At 38.8% G+C, this 18,543-nt stretch overlaps 1 protein-coding gene across 3 annotated transcripts in view; it reads left to right on the forward strand.

Annotated features, from left to right (window-relative positions):
* The first annotated feature begins 8,573 nt into the window (after nt 1-8,573).
* LOC137851044 (ras-related protein Rab-10-like) overlaps nt 8,574-18,543 on the forward strand; it is a 59,267-nt gene continuing 49,297 nt past the window's right edge. The window contains exons 1-3 of one of the 3 annotated variants that reach the window (XM_068671791.1): nt 8,574-8,814; nt 13,753-13,813; nt 14,996-15,134. In XM_068671791.1, coding sequence (XP_068527892.1) covers nt 8,670-8,814; nt 13,753-13,813; nt 14,996-15,134 — 345 coding nt within the window. In that variant the 5' untranslated portion in view covers nt 8,574-8,669. The remainder of the gene's footprint in view (nt 8,815-13,752; nt 13,814-14,995; nt 15,135-18,543) is intronic. The other 2 variants (XM_068671793.1, XM_068671792.1) reach the window with 2 other exon arrangements.

Consider the following 18,543-nt stretch of genomic DNA (forward strand, 5'->3'; position numbering starts at 1 on the left):
ATCCCAATATGTCTTCTTTTCAGGGCTGGTTTCTGCAGCCAGCGCTTTTATGGGACTTAGATGAGTTTTTGGTGATTCATAGTACTTAAACTACTCAAGAGCACTTTTTCAATTGGAAAATTCACTTGAAGTAAATGCATCATCAGCATGATTGTCCATGCATGAAAGAACTACAAGCAAAACAATGAGCACCATTTTTTAAAACCTACACTTAAGCCAAGAAAAACAGTTATCATGAACTATTAAAAGACCTTATTTTTCAGTTTCCATGAATCTCTCATGGAAAACATGGGTTATCCTTGTCTCTGCATCACTATGCTGAGAATCCTAAATTGCAAATGAAAAAAATATAATGTGCACATTGTTTTGGAGTCGTTAACATGATACATAGCAACATAAATTACATTATCTACCACAGATTTAGCTGATACTGATTTAGCCTTATTCTTACAGCATTCTTTTCTAAGAAGAACCTTATAAGATCTAGGCATTGAATACTCATATTGTTCTTTACTGTGCTTTCAGAATACTAAATAAGCTGATATTCAAAATTTAAGGATTAATGGAAGATGCACTGCTATCTGCCAGGCACTCTGTGGGTTTGAAGAACATGTCAGTTGGTTACTCAAATGAAAGTGGACTTCTGTGTTTTTGACATTTATCTTAAGGAAAAAATTCTGCAGGTGCTGTGTGTGCATGTGCCTATATTACATTTTCACAAATGATTTGATAGTGGTACTTCCAAAACATTTTTACTCCTAATAGCATCAATGCAATCTCTTACTCCATCGTGGCAGTGTTTATTTATTTATTCACTTAAATAGATTTATATGATACATAATGAAGGTCTAGCCACAACTCTGTGTGCTTTTGATATACAGCAAAATATGTTCAAACTGGTGAATATGTGTAAAAACAGCAGCATCCATTAAATCAGAAAACAGTCATCTAAAAATAAAACGAAAACTATTCCACCTTTTTTTTTTCTTTGGCTGATTGTTGTCCCTCCCTCTCTCCCCCCTCCCTTTCCCCCCCCTCCACCCCCCCCAAAATAATAAATATTCCTGTGGCAAAGTCCTCAGCAGACGCTTTCTACAAGAAAAGACTGGGATAGGTGACTGGATGGCTGATGTTTTTGGCTGCATAAGTAAGAACACTCTCAGATTTTGCTTCTCATAGCCAGCATTACCTTGAAGTCAGACATATGAGAATTAGCTAAAAAATAATGAGAGCAGACACGAAGACAGGCAGTGATGCTGTTTACCAGGATACTTTCATTTACTTTATTTAAGGAGATATGGGAGATAAATATGGGTGGTAACTTTCAATGTGCAAACCAAACTAATGCATAATTTTAGTCCTAAACTATTTTTTATAATACACACACATCAGCATAAACCCAAAATAAACTGAATTGCTGAAATAAATAAATTGCTGTAGTTGTTTGAGTCTAAGGGATTCACATGGTTATAAATTACTCCTACTATACCTTAAATTATTTTCTTAATTTCTCTCTGCCTCGGTTGTCTTTCACTTTGGTTACAGAAATCCTCCTATCTTTCATTTATTCTTATTACTTCTCTTCAGTCAGCTGAAATTGCCTGTCACTGTGATCACTGCACTACTTGTTTTGAACACAAAGAGGAACTCTCCCTGGTTTATCAGCTTTGACTTCTTGACTTTGCCTCCACAGAACTGGTCAGTGCCTCTAACTTGCCCTGTTCTCACAACCCTTTGCATTCTACTGCTAACAGTACTTTCTATGCAAAATATTCTCCTTTCTCCAGTTCATTAAGCCACTCACCTACCAAATCTCTCCTAAAAAAAATCACTGCTTTCACTATGGCCAGAGGAACGCGTTAATAACACATGTATATTTTAATAACACTTCCCGGTCCCTCTGAAATAATCAAGGGCAAATAGCCCTTATGGCTTTCTGCTCCACTGAGCTCTCATCTCCCCTGCATCCTTCCCGCAGCTGCGTGTCGGGATGTGTCCAGCGTGCTTCGCTTGGCTCTGACCTGCTCTGCTCCTACACACACGCAGCTCTGTCTCAAATGTACCACAGCCCCTTGTCTCTGGGTTTCAGCCCGTAAACTGTATAATCATGAGAGGTGTTTATATCTTCTTGTAGACCTGAGCATGTTCTAAGCACTGAGGAGACAATATTAATGTGCGCTGCATGCCTATTACAGAACCAGACTGAATTCCTTGCATTTAACTCTCTTAACTACGCAGATTCATTTGTCTTCCAAATAAACTGTACTTTGTAAAGTTTTGCAGCATTACTTCTGCTAGGAAGTGCCTTTCATTACTTTGGAGCCAATATAATTTATTTAACCATCTAATAAAATTGGTATTACAGAGTAAAGAATTGGGCCTGTGATCCTCCCATAAACGTTCTGTGAAAACTTCAACCACTTTTCTATCAATTTATCATGGTAACACAGTTTTATAGGTATGAGTTAAATATTTGTCTGAGTTTTCTCTTGTAGTTGTTTCCTTATTAGAGTAATCATTTTCAAGATGAGTATGATCCTGGAAATACCCAAAAAAGCCCTGCATCAAATGACCATTTTAGCATTTCTCTCTGAAAAGGTATTTTCTCCCACAAAACTAGCACTCACCAAATTTTTGAGGCCTGGTTGTTCCAAGTGAATCCTGTTGTTACTACAATATGTTTTGTTTCAAAGAGTCACAAAATGCTTATTTGGTAACTTTTAACAAAACATTTAATTATTATTAAATACAGAGATCAGAGTGCAGACCTTAGGAGGAACAACCTAACTAACTTCCCTAGAAACTTAGATAAAACAGAAGCTGCTAACTCACATCCCATAGATGGTCAAAGTATGTATCTAAATAAAGACTAAGAGTGAAAATGCCATATTATAGACAATTGACACTTTCAACATCCAAAAAATGGAGATAAATATTTTTTTTTAGGGGTGAAAACCTAGTTCTGCCAAGGACAAGTCTTATCAAACACAGTTTCCTTTTCCCATACAGTAAGTGGCCACTTGAACAGGAAAGCACCCCAGACAACACTCCTTGTATTTTTGTGTGTTTTTACATGCACTCTGATGATATTCCTGGGGGGGGAGAAAGCAAATATGATATAATATATATGAGACGTACATATATTGCTTGAGACACCTGAAAGACTTATCAGCGGTGCGGTGTGGTGTGGTGTGGGGACTCTGGAGTGTGTAATTGGAAGTGCTCACCAGGGCTGTGCAGCGGCTGCTGGAGCTGCTCACTCCTGACGATGGGCAACTGGCTGCCCCGAGATGCTGCTCCTGCTGCTCAGGGAAGCACCTGCACAGAGATAATTACTGGTAACCTAGCGTATGGAAAATTTCAAACATTTCTATCTAATAAAAGTATAGCCATCTCTGGTAACTACATTTTTTAAAGAATTAGTTTCTAATAGGTTATTTTCTAAAGCTGTATGTAGGCAGCAAAATTAATTACAGAATTTCTGAGGATCCAGCAGCTTCCATTTACCATTTGTGCAGCTAGATAACTTCCTAGGTTCCTATAAATTAATTTAGAAATGTAACACTGAACAATGATTTTGAAAATGTTTTGACAGATAATTAACCAACGACCCACAGAAAGCACAGTTTAGAGTAACAGGGAAGTCCAAGCCACTCTGGAAGTAGTGTTCATATTTAAAGCTCTCACTTCTCAGGCTGTTCAATGAGCAAGGCTGACAGTGAGTAAGTGACTGACAGCTGTCCATCACTGAGACACCAGAACTGGTCAGAAGTTTCAGTTTTCACTTACCACGTCCTGATATTTCAATATTAGAGGTGAGGCAGGCTCAAGCTAAGAAAAAAAAAAAAAAACATTTGTGCCCCTACCTACCATAATGTTGTGATTTTTTCTGAGTGAACCTCAGTTACAATCAGGGTTTTATTAACTACACAGACAGCAGTCATTATGCTCTCCTAAAACAGCTAGTCCTTCTGCTACTCCAGATTTAAAAAAAAATAAATAATCATACATTGCAAGAGGAGCTGCAGAAGGAAGAGTACTTTTTTTTTTTTTTTTCCTAATATGGAAACTATGAAAGCAGTTCTTGAAGCTGTTATTAGCAATTCCCTAAATATCTGTAAGTAACAACTTTTGTGGGCCCAAGAAAAATGGCGTTGAGACAAGACTGAGGGCAACATTATTTTGGTCTCAGTTCTAAGTTTTTGAGGAGGTCAGGACCCCTGATGTAAGGGGGTCTTGCACTATTTTATTTTGTTCTGTTAATATCTGTCCTTATCACTAAGTCACAACTGTGACTTTGAACCAGGAGGTATCAAGAGGTGGGCTAACTGAGGGTAATAAGCTAACCCAACAAGTAACAATGACTTCTGCTATTAAGGAAAATAAAATTAAAGACCCCGCAACTCCAAAACAGGACATAAGCAGCTATAAAGAACGTGTATCTCACCGTAATCACTTTTCAACAGTTTTCATCAGTAACCCAACATTCGAGTCATTCTGACTGAGAGACGTACTGTTCTCTGATGAAATCTTGAACATTATACTCCAGTTATGCTCCAGTATAAGAATGAATCCTGTCTCTTAAATAACTAAGATACTTTACAGTTGGCCCAGAAATTTAATTTAGGGATTAGTGAACCCTGTTTTGCCTAACACGAATAATTTACCTCACTTTTGTCCACTCAGAAGTGACTTTATCTTAACACTAATGAAACCCAAGAGTTTCACTTTTGTCACTTAACAGAATCTATTCAGTGAGTAATCTTGGAATGAGCAGTGACTTATAACTGAGGATTTAAAATCCAAATTAAACCTTGCTCTTTCTTCTCATTACCATTTGTAGCTTAGACCTTCAGCTCAGGGAAAAGTACATGAATATGCTGCTAATTTGTTTAATTGAATTAGTATTCTAATATTACACCAAAATAATCTCAAATGGAAAATAATATTTAACCTCTTTGCAATACTTGGTAAGCTTTATTTCATTAAGGAGGCTGTGGCATCTGTAATGGTACCACTAGGTTCCTCCTTACATTCAGAGCAAGTTACAGTACTTTCTGTAACTGCAGTGAAAAGTTAGCCCACCTTTTGCAGACATTTGGCTATATTAAAAATCAGCTATTGTACCAAGTCTCTGACTCATCATAAGAGACTGGTGTTAGTGCACATTCTGTGTAGTAGGAAACTCTAAGGCAATCTAGGAGGTGAATCCCAACATTTGTATGTAAGCATTCTGAGAATTAAAAAATACGCCAGAAGCCCGCTGTTACAATGGGAGTAAAATAAGATATTCCTAAACCGAACCTTTCCTATAAGAAACAAAGATATAAGTATCATTGTTAGTAATACTAACAATTCATGAGTATTTAATGAGAAATTAAAGTGATGTCATGATAATCTAACACTTTATAAAACTAATTTCTAATAATTCTAGTCATTTTTCTGTGTTAAAATGAAAAGGTCTCCCATTAAAATTCTATTAAAAAATCTGCTGATATTATTATTACTATTTATCACATTATAGGGAAGATAGCATCAAAGAAATGTATGTAACCAATCCAAAAAAAGAGATGAATGAGAGGAAAAGACATCTTTTTCCAAGAATATCTCAAAGTACATCACGGCAACTTTATTTTGTGCTTTGCACTGATTGTCTTATAGCTGTACACTCATTATTTTCAAGTCATTAGGTTCATTAAACTAACTTTACTTATGACTAGTTCGATAAATTCAGTAACTTCATATAGTTGACGAAGATGTGGAACGTTTTATAAGGTATGAACATCTATTTTAAAAGAAATGAGATTCAATTCATTTCATGGTAGCTTTTCAAGGAGCTAACTTTTAAATTGTTTTAGTCGGTGGTAAGAGATGGAAAGACTGTCCCCTTGTGGATAGGAATGTGAGGAAAGCTATAGTGCAGTCCACTGACAGCAATGGTAACCTTGGGCATTAGGCAGTTCATTAAGAAATTAATTAGAATTCAGCCTTGTATATTGCTCATAAATCAACACTCGAAAGTGCAAAATTTCTGGAGATACTTTTTAATTTAAATAGGTTGGCATGACAGACAACACAGGGTACAGAATGAGCTAACGTAACATCACCGCTAACACCATCAGTCCACGCTACCACCTAAACCTAGCTGCTTCAGGCAGCGCAGCATTACCCTCCTCTGGAGAAGGCAGTTTTGTGGACAGCTTCAGAGCAGAGAACTGGAGAAGGCTCCACCATAAAGACAAAGTCTTCAGGTATATCTCAAACTAAAGTGCTGCACACACGGGCGTGTCATGCATCATGTCAGCGCACCAGTCTACATGGCAGAGCACTCACCAGCCTTGTCCTCGCTTCTGCAGCCCCTCCAGCAGCTCTTGGCATGGCTCTGTTCAGTTATTCTTGATTCTCAGGAGGATTTGCCTGGAGGCCCTTAGCACACCACTGAACCTAGGTGCTGGGTAGGCACTGATCCAGCAACCAAAGTGAAAGGCCCTACCGTCCTGCTCTTCTGGGCTGCTCTGTAGAAGCACTTTTAGTCACTCTGACCACTTAGCAGAAGAACTTGTGGTCTTACAGATTCCTCACTTTTGGCCAGTGCTGCTCCTGGCAAGCTATAGATCTAGCACAGGTGGATTAAATTCTTCTGCTTCTGGGCAAATTTGCTGTAATGCAGCAAGGTAGTTTTACTGCAGGATGGCAGGGGAATTCCCTGCCGATCCCTGCCAGACAGGAGGTGGAGGGAGTGAAGTGGTATTGATTCGTAGCTGACTAGAGACATAGCTGGTGTTGCAAACATTAAATTATCCATAAATCATAGAATCATGTTATAGATTCCCTATACACATCACCATCTCTGGTCCATGAGAGCTACCAGAAGATGCTAGAACCCCACCATAGTTCAGATCTGGGACAATTAACAAGAGCTTCAAATCTCTGAATGAAGAAGCAGAACTTTACAAAACTGCTTAGATAGTAGGGGATGTTTCTCATAGGAAGTATGTTGGTTCATGAAGCCCAATTTTCCCCTATTGCTGGAAGTTATAACATCCTTTATAGGCTCATCATGTTCCGTCTACCAAGATTTCTCCTGCTTACCTCAGCTGAAAGAATGTTCTGTAATATCATTAGAAACCTCATATTTTTTAGTTCAGCCATTCATGGTCACTGTGGATCTGCTCGTTCTATTACCCTTTTGTTTAAACAGTTTTTTTGTTTGTTTGTTTTTGTTGTTTTTGTTTGTTTGTTTTTGTTTTTTGTTTTGTTTTTTTCATCCTTATTGTTTAATCCCGATAGACAGTAATCCTGTTCTCCTCAAGCCCTCACTTTGTTGAACAAGTCACATACTTGCAGCTTTATTGCACTGCAAGAGCTCTACAAATGCTTTCATCATATGACCATGCCAGATGAATGTATCCCATAAAGACTTTTCCCAGAAATGTCATTCAAGAATGTCTTATCAACGCACAGTATTTTTCTGTCCCCCATGGAAACACTTGGACAGATACTTTCTTTGGCAGTGGTGGCTTTTTACAGTCATGTCTCAGAAATGACTCCTGAAAAGACCAGCTAACTCAGCGGTTGTTTTTATCAGTCATTTCCTACTGATTATTTGCTAATCACAGCAGAAATTCTCATTCTTTTAGCAATCACAGGAACTGCATGCATCGAGAAACAAGCTGTTGCTCCCCTTTAGAAATCTGCTACCACAAAGTCCTAAAGGTTTGTGGCGAACCAGTTTGATTCTGGCTAGCAGAGATACAGGTTTGTATGTGGTTCAGAGGGGGCCGATGGGGCCTTTGATAAGAAGACTTCCCAAACTGTGCTTTATTAATTTGTGTGCTTCATTAATTTGTCCCCCACAAAAAAAAGTGGGTATGTTGAATCTGATGTTCGGTGGTATGTGCATTGATTGCAGGTTGCTTGAAGGGCTGAAGATGAAAATATCTGAGGAGTTATTACAGGCTTAGATAAAGACAAATGTTTGTGAACAGCACTTTTAGTCCAGAGCATGTCCCACTCCTCATCTATCACACCCGTGTGCGCATCAGCAAGTGGCAAAGGGCCTTGCTATTAGCACAGTATGTATGGGAGTTGAAACGTCCAGATGTAAACAGCAAATCCACGTGGTAGATAGATGTTTGTTCTTTATACCACAAGCCGCCGTGACAGACAAAACAAAAGTGAAAGAGAGGAAATTCTTTAAACGTTATTTCCTCTGTCTCTAACGCTAGGAAGCAAAGACAAACCAGACAGTTTATTTCTGCGCTTCATTGAGGAAGTGTTACGGGGCATTGTGAAAGTTCCTTCTTTCATCCCCTGTGATGAAACCACATGGCAAAATAAATCACAATAACTCTCCAGAATTTCATAACGCTCTTTCAAGGCTGCGTGGTACCGGCAGGAGGTTTAACACAGCCCTGCTCCACAGCCCAGCCCCGCGGTGGAGGCACCACCATCCCAATGGCCGGCACCTCAGCCCGGCAGAGGAGCCCTTTGGGGGCACGGGGAGCACCCCCGGCCCCTCAGCCCGACCTCCCCGCCTCTCCCGGCCCTCCTCCCGGCCCGGCTCGGCCCCCAGCCGCTGACGGCCTCGGCGGGCGGAGGGACGCCGGTGCCCGCCCCCGTGGCGGCGCCGAGCTGCGGCCGCGGCCCCCGCACGGCCCGGCCGTGCCATGGCGGTGCTGGGGCAGGGGCAGCCGGCGCTGCTGGTCAAAGTGGTGATGGCCGGCGAGTCCTGCGTGGGGAAGACCTCCATCGTGCGGAGCTACACGGAGCCCGGCGCGCCCGCCTGCTCCTCCTCCTACCTGGCCACGATCGGTGAGTGCCCGCCCGCCCGGTTATTAAAGCGGAGCCACCGCTGTAGGCGGCAGCAGTTGGCCCCGGTAGACCCAGGGGATTTGGGGTTGTGTCCCCATGCTGCCAGCCCTATACCCCCACAGAAGCAGGGTGCCAGGAGCCATCCCCTGCCACCGTGGTCCCGGCTCACAGCGCCTGGGGAGAAGCAAAGTTGCCCATTTTCTGCGTTCTTTAATAGAAAGTTAAAGTGTGCACAAGAAAAGTTGTCTTCCCATATTTCAAACATGCACAGCTCTATATATTTTTCAGTGTGGGAAGGGTTTGCTTAACTCAATAAATAATAGGTAGTATCTGTGGCAGCATTTGGTCTTATTTTGTAACAGGGAATACTGGACTTACATGAAATTACTTGACTTGCCCACATGAGCACTGGCGAAGCTAAACCCACCCTTTATTTTCCTGCATCTTCTTGCAAAGCATCTTCTGAAAACAACACTGACAAAAAGGGAAGGATGCAACTAGCAGAAATGTAGCGAAATTGATCCTGATAACTTACAGGAGGTTTAACAAGAAAGAGTCTCAAGGAACATCCATGAGAAACATCATGGACATCATAAACATGGGTTTTCTTCATCCGTTTTCTATTGGAACTTAGATACGTAACCACCAGATTGTAATTTTGATACAGATTTTTGATACATTTTGATACAGATTTTTGACTGTAATTTTGATACAGATTTTTTTTGTACTCTTAATCCAATCTATCACAGAGTCAAAAACCCCAGCATATCATGACACTAAGAATATATTTCCCCAGTTGTGGGTTGAAGGACTATAAAGAATAGCAAAGATAAAACAGCTTTGTAACCATTATGGCCCAAGATTAACCTTATTTAGTTTTATAGTAATAAAACTTCTTCCTGAAACTTATTCCTGAGTTAAAAACTTCTAAAGCATGTATTTTATCTGAAATATAAATGAATCACCCAAATTTCGTATATTTTAACTTCATGTGATTTTTCAAGTTATCTCTGAAACATGGCATCCCACTTAATGCTATTTTATGAAGCATGTTAGAGTATGGACTTTTAAAATCAATATGATTGTGGGTGAGGGCTATCGAAGTGGTGATGTTGAAGGTGGAAGTTCCTGGCTCACAAGGACAGCTACAACCAAGAAAATTGAGTCTTTGCATCATGGTTGTGGTCTGTAATGGTGTAAAGGAAGAAGACGCATTGCAACATTTCAGATTTTTTTGTTCATGATGTCTTCTTCCTCTTTTTCTGTGCTATCAAAATAACTGTTTTCACTTGCATGCCTGTTTCACACAAGCTCAGCCAAATGAACCCTATCTGTCATGCAGCCTGTTGAACGCTCGTCTGATGTTAATTGATATTTCACCCTACCTGTCCAGCCGGAACGTTGGTTAGAGTAGAGGGAAGATTATCCAGGCTGTTTGGTTTCTCAGCCATCTGAGTTTCCTGACAAAATCATATGTCACCTCCTTCCTGAGCAGCAGAGGGTCATACTCACAGAAGTTAAAGGTTGTTGTGGAGCTGCAGAGTCTCATTTCTTTGTCATCATGATTCACGGGTTTGTATTCCTAGAAAAAAAAAAAAAAAAAGAAAAAAAAAAGAAAAAAACTACTGTTACTGCAGGGAAACAAAATTTCTGGTAGGCTCCAGTAGTGAAATTTTCTAAAATAATGTATTTTATGAAATGAAACAAAAAAATGTATCCACAGTAAATTTTCATTGAAAGCAGTTTATGTGGCACTTAAATGCTCAAGGATGGGTGCCCTTCCTCCTCCTCAATTATGCAGTTTGGGTAAATTATAAGCAGTTATAGTTTTCTAATTAAACTTATATGCATCATAAGGCAGATGCATTGTATTATGAATAGTAGGCAATGGTAGACTATAAAGAATAAATGTTTTTGTTTAAACAATGGCATTGCATATAACGGCACAGGGAAAGTTTATGAACAAAAACAAACCCTCTTGTATACAAGTGAACAGGATTGTGATCTCACCAGTTGTAAGGTTTTTATTTTGCTGGATTATAGTGGCTGTGGTCCCACAGGCACAGATTTCCTGTGGGAAAAAACTTCTGTAGAGCTGTGAGTCACTCCAGACTTTCATAGTTGAAAGTGGTTCAACTCCCATTTTAGGATTAAAAAAAAAAAAAGATAATTTCATTTTGAAGTTTTCTTCAAAACACAACTTTTGCTTATATTAAAATGAAAAATGCTCATATTAAAAAAATAAATAAATAAAGATTTGTTATGCCTAAAATACAAGACCTAAGAATGAAATTGCAAATTGAAGTGATTTATGCATTTGTTTTCAATGCACTATGACAGCCAGTTCTGACATGTGTGGATACCCCAATTCTTACTTTACAAGGAAACAAAGTAGAGTTTATCAACAGAAATGAATTACATTGAAGGTAAACACGTTATGTTTATCTCAATGGGAGCTTGGGAGTTGATACCAGCTCCTTATCTCTTCCCAGAGAAAGCTGAAGATGCTGTATGACTGGCTAGGAGCTGCACCGGGGTGTACGCTGCTGTCTCTTTGAGTTGCTCAAACTCACATTTTAATATGTATAAACGTATTTTTGAGCTTTTTATGTCAGGACCTTGCCAGCTATATTGGGATGAAAAGTGTTTTGTAATTTTGTAGGCCAGCTGCAGAAGACGTCTCTGAGGAGGACTTTTGCACATGGTCAAAGACTGTTTCGTAGATGCTGAGGGAGGACATGGGCAATTCACAGCTGAATTCCTACATGGACAACTATTTTAATGCTTCTTAGACCTAGTTGTCTTCAAGGTCTCTCAGTCCTAATACGTCCACATTTATTATTTTGCAAGTAAAGAAAAGAAATAAATCTCATGGCTATAAAACTTACACGCATATAAAACTTGGAAATAACAACTAGAATTTGAGCTTGTACCCCGTGTACCCATTCTTGGTTTTATTTGACAGCTTAGAAGAAGCAAGTACAAGCTGTTGCATTCAAATAACGTTCATCTCAAGAGCAGTAATCAATGCTAGCTTCGTTATGTTGATCATATTGTATAGTACACAGGCCTAAAAGCATCTGAAATCTGTGAGCTGTCTTTGGCATTTTATTTCTCATTTTTCTTTTTTGTCTTTTCAATTTGCTAAGTTTGCATGAAATTTCATATAAAGACATGAGCAATTCATGCATGCAGAACATATTGACTTCTGTTTTTCACTAACATTCATTGACCTTTTAGGTCAATAAATTTTGAAGTTGACTTAAGAAGTCAATATGCCTTATTTTAATTTAGATTAAGTTTTAGTCTGATTCAGCACTCTGCTTCCCTTTTTATAAATAATAAAAAAAAAATCTTATATCAATTTATTATTAAAGTGTATGTCAAATAAAAACTGTTTCTTATGGGTCTGGGAATCCCTAGGTGGAGTGTAATTTTTTGCACCATTTGAAAGTGACTTTCCAGCCTCCCAGTAAGTGCCTTGTCTCTCTCAAGTGCTCTAACATCAATTGTAGAAAGTGATACAGATAATTAAACAAAACCATGTGAATTTCAGGAGCAAATGTTTTCTGTAACATTTAAATTTCAACTGACATGAGCACATGAGCAAATCTGGCTTAAATTACCTTTCCAGACATCATTATTAATTCCATCAAGGAAGCTTTGTGTAATATTAATTACAGATACCAATTATATTATTTCATCTTCCCTTGCTATTGAAGCTTCAATAAAAATTCATCAAGTGAAGGACATGATTATCATAATAATTTTAAACTCTTTTGCCACATGCACATGAAAATGTTACTACCATTGGAATCTTGCATGTGAACATGTACTCTGCAAAGATTTGCACAAAATGCATTCAGAAATAAAAAGAAGGGAACATTTCCTTCACTGCATTGATATTTTATTGCCATGAATGCTTTCCTTTTGTATTGACCTTGTGGATTCCTGGCCATGGAGAATGCAGTAGGGCCAGCTACCACAATGCTACCTTACCTTTACTTAATGTAATTGACTTAATGTAATTGCCTGGTTAATTTTCAGGGAGAAAAAAAAAAAAAAAAAAAAAAAGAGAAATCAGTGAAATGTATTTCAAATTTCAGCAGGATAGTGAGGAAATACATCACTCCAAGGTAGCAGGTGATAGCAAACAGATTCTAATGTTAAGTTTGGAGCTTCAGCAAGGCATGAATCCAGGTGTGATTTCCCACACTTGTCATCCTAATTTGATAATATAATAAAGCACTATAAATTATAAGGAAAGTATCTTTGAGGAAGGATCTGAAATGTATGTAGAGACAATATTCATCAGTGATTTCAAGTGCTAGTGGCTGATCTTAGCATTAACACTCTGGATTCGAGATACACAGAGATAAAGACTACAGAGACAATTGTTGATTTGAATGAAATCCAGTGTATGCTTGTCTTTGCATTTAACTGATGCAAATAATTTCTATTCCTGTTCATGTAACCCTAGATTATTTTTTTTAGGGATTTGGGACTGAAGACTGAGAAATGGTATTGTGCGTGTAACAGCTTTGTAAGCATTTGTTGCTAACTATATATAGCCTTTTTGATGAAACTGGAAACAACTGAAATCACCAATGTATTTGCCAAGTATTATTGCGCATAAACCATGCAACTGCTGTCCTAGCATTTGTCTAGTAATGGAAATAAGCACATGTCATTTCAGAATATCTGCACCTTTGCTTTGACCTGCCCCTCCATTGTATTTATTGGCACATGGTTGTCTTCACCACTGAATAATTTCCTTTTGCAGCTTCCATTTTGAATGTATATGGTTAGTCTTTCTTCGTTTGATAGAGTTCCTTTTCACCTTCCATTCAAAATTGCATGATTACTAGAGCTAAGAAACATTCTTCAAAAGCAAATCCATGTTACAAGAAATGTTACAGATTTTCTTCTTTCTTCTAGGCATTGATTTTAAAGTAAAGCCTATAACGCTTAATGATACAAGAGTGAAACTTCAAATATGGTAAGTTTTAATTTATATCACAAATGAAAGCCAATTAAAGTGCATTACCACATGAAAAATCTCATCTGCTTTTATGTGCGTGCCTGCATTTAAGTGCAACTGTTACGTAGCAGGTCATTTTAAAATTTTAATTTCGGATAGGGGAGCATATTTTTTGCGTTAACTAAACTTTTTTTTTTTGCATTAACTTTCTTTTTAACTAAAGTGAGATAAAAAGAGAGTTGTTGCTAGATTGCTTTAGCAATAAAACTTTGCTGTTAACAGCATGCACACAATGCAGATCTACAAACCATATTAAGTATATTTAATTGTATGGGAACATTGAGGGAAGTGACAAAGCAAGAAAATGTTATGTTTCATTACCCAACAAATGCAGGCTCAAATGACTGAAAACTATTCAGATGAATCTTTGGGAACTTACACTCCTTTTTTGTTTGTTTGTTTTTGAGGCTTTTCTAAATGGTATATAGGAATGCAGACAGCTATGTCTACAGGCATCCAATACAGACGGTTATCTATAGTTATCAGTATTTAATTCTCAAGGAGTAACTCTGTATCTGAATTATCTGACCAGTGTTAGATATTCAGTTACTCCATCTCAGCTTCTAATACAGAAGTCTTGAAGGCTTGTTGGCAGCTTTCTTAAGGCATAATTGTGTGTAGGAATCTCTGCATCCCAGTATATTACATTTCTTTCCAAATACCTGTCTTCCATCTAAACCAGATCACTTTCTGTGTCGCCGTTTACAAAGTACTAGTCAGAGTGTAGGATGTCATCTGACACCTGCAGTGCTTGTACTCCAGATTTTATTTATTTTTTTGCCACCTGAGTTGAACTCATCTTGCTGATTAACTATGTACAAGGAAGTGAACTTGAACTGTGTATAACGTGGTGAGCTTGAAGTTACACTCAGACTTCAGCCACTGGGTTAGCTTTCCTAGTAGGGCTGTGTTACTTAACCTAAACTTCAGTGTATTTCTTTGACTGCTGAACATACTTGAAACCTGGCACCCAGATTTCCTCCCATCCTTATATTCACTTGTTCCTTTCATACACGGTTCAAAATTTATTCAACTCTGGAAAATGAAGTGATTTTTCTTGAAGGGAGGGGTTCTACAGTTTATTCATTGATTTTAAATTTATTTATGCATTTATTGGTGACTTTTTATGGTTTCTTTCAGGGATACTGCTGGCCAGGAACGTTTCCATACACTTAGTACTAGCTATTTTCGTGGAGCACAAGGCTTTGTGCTTGTATATGACATCACAAATATGGACAGTTTTCAAGGCATCACAAGCTGGATGAAAGACATCCATGAGGTAAATATATGTCACAGCAGTTGACCTTTTAATGAAGGTAGTTAATGAATTACTGCAGTTAATGTTTTAAATGACTGCACAAAATTTATTGTTGTTCCTGGAGCTGTATGTTTCTAACCACAATTTCTTATATTTAATTCAGCACATGGTATGATAGTAAGCTTAATGTTATGTGAAACTGAAGGACCGTGTAGATTATCCAGAGCAACCCCTTGCTGATACAGGAGTGTTTTCTGAAATACATTTAAAACACATCTTCAAATCCAGTTTCACATACACTATGTTACAGTGCTCTTGTCACCAGTGTGGCTGTTCACAAGACCTACAAGCCAATCTCCATGAGTTTCTCCCAGGATTTTAATTAGCTTCAATGTCAAAATTCCATATAATAATCAGTGATTGCCCTTTCCTAATTTCATTACTTGTTATGTCATCACCTCATTCCAAAAATCATATTAAGCAAATCAAATGAAACATCCTGTTTTTCCTTGCTGTATATTCCCATGTGAGAATGGGAGGAAATGGGAGAGAGCAGGGTCAGTCCTTTTTTGGTGCAGCGAACTGTTGGTTTAGTTCATCTGCTTGTGGTACTGCAGCCAGAAAAGTCTGTTTGCATGTGACATAGGAAGGGATTCAGCAGTGCATGACTGCCAGGCAGGGAGCATGTTCCTACAAACTTGCCTGCATGTGAAAGTTTGCTCCTGTTGTGCTGCTTCTGGAGCTTGTTAGACCCCTCTGAGCTTCACTCCACCTCACTAATGTGTTGAAAAATTAACACAGCAAAAACAGTTGTGTAGTTTTCTGCTGTGTTAGTGATCTTAAGAGGTTCATAGAAAGGTCTGGCAGTTTATGGAGTTGTCATAAGGGGGAGGAATAGGAAGGCTGGGAGAAGAATGTGTGGGAACAAGGTCAGGAAGGAGCTAGGGAGGAAATTGTCAGGCATCAGATCACTGAGCTGCCTGTAAACCAGTACTGGGAGCCTGTATTCATAGAATCATGGAACGCCTTGGGTTGGAAGGGACCTTAAAGATCACCTTGCTACAACTCCACTGCCATGGGCAGGGATGCCTCCCTGTGCACCAGGTTGCCCAGGGCCTCATCCATCCTTGAGCACTTTGAACACCTCCAGGGATGGGGCATCCACAACATTTCTAGGCAGACTGTTCCAGTGCCTCACTACCTTCTGAGTGAAAAATTTCCTGCTAATTTCCATCTAATTTAAATATTCCCTTCTTTAGTTTAAAACTATTCCTTCTTTTCCTGCCATTAGCAGCCTGAGTAATATTGCTCAGTCCCTCTTGATGTGTGCTGTTGGGTAGAGATAGGTCTATTTTCTATGTATTGACACAAAAAGTTTATAGTTAGTATGGGCTGCGTAAGAATCCAAACAAGATAATGCTCTTTGTTGATTAAAATCAAGTAAACATTCAGGCAGGTTTTTTTATAATACTTAGAGCCTCCGCAAACTGGTAGGAATATGACATGATGGATGGATGGAAGAATGGATGGATGGATGGATGGATGGATGGATGGATGGATGGATGGATGGATGGATGGATGGATGGATGGATGGAAGGAAGAGCTCATCTTGGAAAAGCAGGCTCTGAAAGAAAAACATCAAAGGCATCCTTTTCTCTTGTCACACCTTCAGTATACAGATGAATTAATGAACTATGTGTGGTCATATATCCCATAATACGTACTTAGGGTGTCTTATACTATTGGTAGGACATTGCATTTACATTGCTTCAGTATTAAGAACATTACTATCTATGATGACCTAGTACCATATTATCCTTGACCTTATGGCTAGCTTAGAAGTCTTACTGTCAACAGAGTGTAACTTCAATAATGTTTTACAAAGGAGACTTGATGAAAATATTCTAACTGTCTTGTCTGCACACACTTCCAACATGTTTTATCATTATGTTAAGAAAAGCGTCTTCCCTTCTGTTAGGCAAACCAACAAAAGTAACAACTGGATACATGACTGGTAGTACAGTTTTATGATGAGCTATGATTTAACTGAGCATATGGTCTAATAGTAGACTTACTGTTACGTGGAGCTGGAAGTGTAGATTATCCATGAGCCAGCAACGTGCCCTTGTGGCCAAGAAGGCCAATGGTATCCTGGGCTGCATTCAGAAGGTGAAGGGAGGTGATCCTGCCCCTCTACTTAGCCGTGGTGAGGTCTCACCTGGAGTATTGCATCCAGTTCTGGGCTCCCTAGTACAAGAGGGACATGGAACTGCTGAAGCAAGTCCAGAGGAGGGCTATGAAGACAATGAGAGGCCTGGAGTACCTGTTGTATGAGGACAGGCTGAGAGAACTGGGCCTGTTTAGCCTGAAAAAGAGAATTCTGAGGGCAGACCTTATCAATGTGTATAATTATCTGAGGGGAGAGTGTCGAGAGGATGGAGCCGGTCTCTTTTCAGTTGTGCCCAGCGACTGGATGAGAAGCAACAGGCACAAACTGAAGCACAGGAAATTCTGGCTGAATATGAGAGGGCACTTCTTTGCTGTGAGAGTGACAGCACTGGAACAGATTGCCCAGAGAGGTTGTGGAGTCTCCTTCTCTGGAGATACTCAAAACCAGCCTGGATGCCATCCTGCACAACGTGCTCTAGGTGATCCTGCTCAGCAGGGGTTTGGACTAGATAATCTTCAGAGGTCCCTTCCAGCCGTTCTGTGATTCTGTGATATATATACACATGTGTATATGTATGAAATATTTATCTAACTTCATACTTCCTTCAAAGGGGTCATTTTGCCCTGTCATCTTTAATTAGATCAACAAGATAGTTGATTCACAGGAGGAGGGAAGGATGGGACTAGCACTTGTAGCCACAGTACTTCAGTGGTAAAGCTTAGATCTGCTTGAGTCCATCTGGAAATCACACCTGCATGAGCCTGCTTTCTGTTCATGACACATAAAAGTTTTCATGTAAACATGCTAAAGCTATTAATAATTACATTGTTTAATCTTACCCCCAAAATTACTTCCTTATTTTAAAATAAAAAATATATATATATCAATTTCTAGGAATGTAAATTGCATGATTGATTGTACCAATCTTAAAACTAGCAGTTAGTGAGTGTTGTAATGGAGCTAGATAATAATAAAAAATAATTTAATCATAGTGTAGTATCAATTTCTGAACTGTATTGGTGTAAATGTGTGGGACTTTTCATTGTAAAAGAAGTGTTTCTAAGCAATAACTGTTACAACATAGGGCATATCATGAAAATTAATTACTTGCTGGAGGATATCAACATTCCTTGAATTTGCTTTGGTCTGTACATGCAAACCAGTATTTAATTCCCCACAGGTGCCCAGTATCAAAGTGGCTGTTACTACAGCATCCTTAAAAATGTGCAAGGGTAAAAAAATAAATAATAAAAAAGGAAA

The sequence above is a fragment of the Anas acuta genome, chromosome 2 (genome assembly GCF_963932015.1).
Source record: "Anas acuta chromosome 2, bAnaAcu1.1, whole genome shotgun sequence".
Taxonomy (NCBI): domain Eukaryota; kingdom Metazoa; phylum Chordata; class Aves; order Anseriformes; family Anatidae; genus Anas; species Anas acuta.